The sequence below is a fragment of the Triticum dicoccoides genome, chromosome 5A (genome assembly GCF_002162155.2).
Source record: "Triticum dicoccoides isolate Atlit2015 ecotype Zavitan chromosome 5A, WEW_v2.0, whole genome shotgun sequence".
Lineage (NCBI taxonomy): Eukaryota > Viridiplantae > Streptophyta > Magnoliopsida > Poales > Poaceae > Triticum > Triticum dicoccoides.
The window spans coordinates 685,428,109-685,434,580 of NC_041388.1; the positions used below are offsets into that span (position 1 = coordinate 685,428,109).

The window sequence follows — 6,472 nt, forward strand, 5'->3', positions numbered from 1 at the left end:
GAGGGTAGGGGTGTTGCCTACGGATTTATAACTTGCTTCCTCAATTGTGGGGAAATTTACCCCTTGCTACAAACCCTTGCATCTGGGCGCCTAAAACCTACGAACCATGCGATAATCCTTGGAGTACTAGTTGTCGGATAATTAAAGTTGTATATGTATAGTTTAGATGAAATATAAACCTACAAACTCTATGCTTCATTAATTAGTCTATTCTTTGGCCAGTTTAGATGAAATATATGTACATGAAGTGGTGTATATTAAATGGAGTAGATCCCTATTTGTGAAGTATTCTTGGTGACAATGAGAGAGTGAAAAACTTAGTCGGATTTGCCTCACTAAGGATAAAATATAGTTGACTTGTTATCCCGATAATGAGTTATGGATGATCCTATTACAATGCGCTATTTTATTACTTACTATGTGACGTGAATTCACTCTTTTTTTTACCAAAGATTTCTTGGGTAATCAATTCCCATTCTACAAACAATCAAATATGAACCTTGTCGCTCTTTTTTCCTTGTGGACAGGTAACACACCAGCCGTGTGCGTTGGTTGTTTCCATTGCACTTTTTGCACTTGACCAGCTGGATAGTTCACCAGAAGACCACTTAGATTCTCATGGCCAACAAGCATGCGGGAGGGTTTCAGACAATTTCAATGAAGTATTAACCATTAGATGCAATGGTAGGTTGTCTAATGGTAATGGAATTATGTATGCATTGCCTATATGACGTGATCCCAACATAAGCTTTGTTCCGTCGTGACTGTTTGATTGATCATTACGCACATGTATGCTTATATTTATCTTTTGCCGCTGCTATGAGAGATGCCACTAGTGAACCAACTATGCCGCGATCCAGTTTCCTCTTCATAGGAAAACTCTCTAGTGAATTGTAGAAACCTCTTGATTGGTGAGGATGCTTATATTTTTTGACAAAGGATGAGTATAAGCATATGTATGCTTATATTTTTTTGACAAAGGATGAATTTTATTTGCTCAAAATGCAGCAATAAGAAGATACATAACACAATAAACGCACACCCGAAATAATACATATGCTTATATTTATGTGTTAGCCCTGCTATGAGAGGTTGTACTAGTGAACAACCTATGACCCCATTTCGAAAAAAACCCTACGACCCCAATCCACTTCTTCCGTAAGAAAACCCTATGTCCCTGGATCAGCTTGGTCCCCAAGATGATGACGACGGTGACCTAGGTTGCATCTCTCTTTGTAAAATACAAGCCCGACCCCACCGTGTATATAAAAGGAGGCTAGGGTTCTCATTATTCCCATCTACTCTCGCAGAAAAAACTCTCGGTAGAATCATACATCTCTCTATAATCCCTCTCGCGAGGTATACCCACCATCAATAAACAACAACAAGAAAGACCTAGGGCTTTACTCCACAATGGAGGCCCGAACTTAGGTAAATTCCCCTTGTGACCTCCGATCTATGACATGCAGCTATGCCAGGTACCCTACCGAGGGATCTGATGGTTTTCTGCATCATCGGATATTATGGTCAAGATTCCATTTGACGGTCATGACCCGTCATGGAGCCCGAGAGTCGCTTGGATTAAAAGCTCGACTGGATCAGACGGTGAGATGCATAGTTGACGAACCAGGTGGGGGATCTATTATGCCACAAAAGTAGCTCGATGATGTTTTCTAGCTCTACGCCAAACCAATTCACTCTGGAAATCATCACCCTCATGGACACAGTGCCGATGACCGACTCTCATGAGTTCCAGATCACTCGACAATGACACGACAAAATATAGACTCATCATCCTCAACAATACAAGTTGGTTTCCTAACCTAATGCCCAAGTCCGATGGCTTAGTTCTGAAGATGAAGTTTCAAGTAACGCACCTCCTCATGTCCATGACTGACAATGACCCACTCGGATAAGCCTAGGCATTCCTCAAAGATCACTTGGAGTTCATGACACGTTCTCGGACAAGCCACACGCCAAGCTCCCCGCTGAGCTTATTGGATATCACTAAGTCTATTACAAATTGCCTATCTCTGACCTTTTTCACATACTCTTTCGAGTCCATCAAGGCCTGTCTCCAGGCAACTTGATAATGATTGCAGCCGGGTTCCCCACAACAACCTTCCTCGTCCGAGGAGCCGGTGCCATCCCCAAGAACTTGAAGGATTCAGGGGCAACTAGCGGAGGGATCACCCGAGGTAGGCCCATGACAAGGGTTCGGCCCAATATGACCAACGACCCCAGCGCATCGTGAAGCTCATCCGATTGGAACAAGACGTGGTCAATCAAGACAAACACTACCTGTGGCGCCATCAAGATGACTCTTATGGCGACATGGTAATGCCACTAGTAATTGCCGCCATTATGGCCGCTATTACATCATGGCTCTTAACAACCCTTGTAACTCCACCTTCTCACCATAGTATATAAGGTGAAAATGGTGCGAGACATAGACATACTTACTTAAGTCTACATGTGAGACAATATCTCTGTAATCACTTAGCTCAAACAAGAGAAAAGCATCCAAGTAGGAGGGTGTTACCACTAGAATAGGGGGCCCATGCCCGAGTAAAACTCCACTGTGTTAATTCCCGTTCCTAGATCTTCCACATGTGCCTTGCCTCCACAAAATCCTCAAATCATGAGTATTGCCGTGAAATTCCTGCAACAATCTACAACACCAGGCTTTCTTTATTAGATTCATCATGAAATATATTTTGTATTTCATATACTCCCTCCGTTCCAAAATATAGCGCGTCCTCGGTTTCCGTGCTTCAACTTTGACCATTAATTTAATCAACAAGACCGACTGCGGCGGGCGAAAAAATTATATCAATGAATTCGTATTCAAAAAAAGTTTTTAATTATATAATTTTTGATCCCGCCGCAGTCGGTCTCGTGGGTTAAATTTATGGTCAAAGTTGAACCTCGAAAAGCGTGGGCGCGCTATATTTTGGAACGGAGGGAGTATTTGATATTAGCACATTTTTGTGCACTTGGTCAAACTTTAACTTGTTTGCCTTAGGACAATCCTAGAACTTAATTATGTTTTACCGCTGCTATGAGAGATGCTACTGTGAACCACCTATGGCCCCGATCCAGTTTCCTCTTCATAGGAAAACTCTTCAGTGAATTGCAGAAACTTCTTGATTGGTCATTACACATACACATGCTTATATGTATTTTTTTTTTTGACAAATGATGAATTTTATTTGCTCAAAATGAAAATGAAGCATCAAGAAGATAAATAGCACAATAAACGCACACCGGAAGATACATAATACCGCTGCTATGAGAGATTGTACTAGCAGTGAACCCCTATGACCCTGATCCATTTCTTCCGTAAGAAAACTCTCCAACCACCTATGAAAGCCATGCATGCAACGTGTTTGTAGTGAGAGGGGAGAGAGGGCGCGCAACCCATGTGGATGGGCCAGTGGAGGACCAACAAGAGAAATGTATAAATAATACGGCCGGTGTGTCGACTTGCTCCATGCGCTGTCATTTGCTCTTGCCTCGCCGCGCCAGCTGAGCCGCTCCAAATCACTTTGGCACTCGTACTACTCGTAGATAGATCCCTTGCGCACGCACAAAACGAGGAAACTACTCTGCTGAATGGCAATAATTTGTGCCAAATGGTCCGTGACCAAGAAAATGAATTATTAGGTGAGATCTGGAAGGATGAGGTTGGTCCCCTGGATTCATAGAACTTGTACAGGAAAGGATGATGTTCTCGTTTTTCTCGCACGTGAGTTGCATGTATACGTTAAGCGGCAACACGGCAGCAGTATATATAGCTACTATGCACAACGTAGATAGTCACGCAAACACACAACACACACACACACACACACACACACACACACACACACACACACACACACACACACACACATGAAGAAATGTTTCCAGTGACGGGTTCGCCAAAATGCGTTGCTTTCCGATCAAAGCATGCCCGCAAGTACCTAGGTAGCGTGCATGCAGGCAACGAGGAGAGCCGCGGCGGAGGCAGGTTCTTCGAGGAGCTGAGCGACGGCGCCGATGACGTCGATGTCCTTGCAAGCCCGTACACTAGATTCTACCTGGAGCCCTCCAAGGAGCACGACGGGCTACTGCACGTCAGGTGCTGCCACAACAACAAGTACTGGGTGGCCAAACATGGCGGTGAAGGCAGCGGCCACTGGACCATCGGCATCGTCAATGAACCGGACGACGACCTGTCCAAGCCGTCATGCACGCTTTTTGAGCCCGTCCCTCTCACGGACGGGGACAATAATCTATCCATCAGGTACGTATAGTATCATCCATCTCTTGTATCTACATATCAATTTAGCAATCATTCTATATCTACTACTCACTCTGTCTATAGTGCTGGAGCATTATTATTTTTTGTTAAAATTGTACTGGACGAAGCCTCCACATAGAATCAATTAATAATTACTACCTTCGTCCCATAACATAATATATCATTTTTGACATTACTGTAAAAAACACTCTTATATAATGGCACAGAGCGAGTAGTGTCTTGGAGGAAAAAGAAAAAGAAAAAAATATCAACACCGATAGCTGCTTGGTTTAGTAGTCCTCGTTCTAATAGGCTGGGAATGCATGCATGCAGGTTCTTCCGTCCCCAGCAGACAAGCTCTGAATCTGATATGACCAAGGAAAAGGGGACAACTGAAGAAGCCTACCTGCATCTGGGAACTGGAGGGCATGAAAAAGCAGTTGATCAAGTGAAATCTCTTCATGATTTCTCCGCCATTGATCTGTCAAAGCAATTGGTACTCCCCAAATACGTTGCTTTTAAAGGCGACAATGACATGTACCTTCGAGCGAGGATCATCCAGAAACGCAATTACTTGGAATTCTCATCATCTGATATTGCAGATTCAACTGTGGTCAACACTATTTTCCCCAACTACGCTAATGGGAACGTGCGCATAAAATCTAACCACTTCAACAGGTTTTGGAGGCTCAGCCCCAACTGGATCTGGGCTGACTCCGCCGATAGCAGCAGCAGAGACCGTGACACGCTCTTCAGGGTGGTCATGTTGCCCGACTACATCGGTCTCCAGAACCTGGGAAACTCCAGGTACTGCAAGAGGCTAACTGCAGACAGGAAGACAAGCTGCCTTAATGCCTCCGTCGATACCATCACACTTGAAGCAAGGTTACGGGTGGAAGAAGCCGTACTTTCGCGAGAGATCTATGGCGTGGAGTTCAAGCTCTCCGAAGCTAGGATCTACGACGAGAAGCCTCTTACCTATCCCAGCATGACTTCAACCAATGACACCAACGAACTACATGCCAAGACCCTGACCCTGAAATACGAGGAGACGCAGGCCAAGACCTGGAGCTCGACTGTTAGCCTCAAGATCGGTGTCACTGCCAAGTTAAGAGCCGGGATCCCGGTCATAGCAGAAGGGAAGGTTGAGGTATCCACTGAATTCAACTCAGAATACGAGTGGGGGTCATCCATTCAGACAACGGCGTCAAAAGAGGCCTCCTATCAGGCTGTGGTGCCTCCGATGACCAAGGTGACAATCAGAGCGGCTGTGACTCAGGCTTCTGTGGACGTCCCGTTCTCCTACACTCAGAGGGACATTCTGACCACAGGAGAGGTTGTTACCTACAAGATGGACGATGGCCTGTTCACTGGTATGAACAACTATAATTTCCAATTTGAAACCACACAAGAGCCCATTTGATGTGAAGATGCATGCATTAGTTAGCCGTATTAAATAAAGCCATCCCTGCCTTGGAGTGGCCCGGCTTTTCTGTGTGGTTATTCGATGGTGTATTGTAACTTTTTTTACTTTGTGGGTTGTGTGCTCTTTATATGTTTCCCTCTATCCACTGTATACTTTTCTATGTGATGATTTACAGAATATTGTGCCCCCTCCATTTTGCTTTATTTGGCGTAGTTGTGCTAATTCAGAGCATCTCTAGCAGCTCTTGATACGGTTGCGTATACACGTTTTGGATGAGGATATGGCCAAACAGGCCTCCATCTACTCATCTAAATAATTTTGTAAATATAGACGCCCTCAAATTTTGTCTCGAATCACCACCACGATGTAGGAGTACCCCTAGGGATGGAGAGTTGTAACCAACCCAAGAAGAGAGAAACTTGTCTTTGCAGGAGTTGGGAGTGCACTAATTTGATTTCCAAAAGTACCAGTAATCTTTATACGGATATGCCAATAAATTGTAACAAAAACATAATTGTGAAATTATTTTCTGTCTAACAAGATACATGACCAGCTAATATGGCTATACTTGATTAGTAGTTTCAAGTAGTTTCATGTAGTTTCATGTTGTTGTTGTTGTTGTTGTTGTTGTAGACAGGAAAAAAAAAAGACGGACGGGTCCCCACTCCTCTTGCCGCCGAAAAGGTTGTCGGGCGAGGAGGAGGAGGGGGGACCGATGTCGTGGCCTTGGGAAGGGGCGTGTCTATACCTCTCTTATAGCA

General features: G+C 44.3%; 1 protein-coding gene across 1 annotated transcript; it reads left to right on the forward strand.

The window, feature by feature from the left end:
• The first annotated feature begins 3,902 nt into the window (after positions 1-3,902).
• Positions 3,903-5,789, forward strand: LOC119298435. The gene is made up of 2 exons (XM_037575837.1): positions 3,903-4,288; positions 4,619-5,789. Exons 1-2 carry the CDS (start codon positions 3,903-3,905, stop codon positions 5,706-5,708), a joined length of 1,476 nt encoding a protein of 491 aa, XP_037431734.1. The 3' UTR covers positions 5,709-5,789.
• Positions 5,790-6,472: the final 683 nt, after the last annotated feature.

What these genes read in the sequence shown, in the direction of transcription:
- LOC119298435 (XM_037575837.1), top strand. Translation starts at nt 3,903, where the DNA reads ATGTTTCCAGTGACGGGTTCGCCAAAATGCGTTGCTTTCCGATCAAAG. An exon ending in GACAATAATCTATCCATCAG is followed by an intron (nt 4,289 to 4,618) that starts GTACGTATAGTA and finishes GCATGCATGCAG; the next exon opens with GTTCTTCCGTCCCCAGCAGA.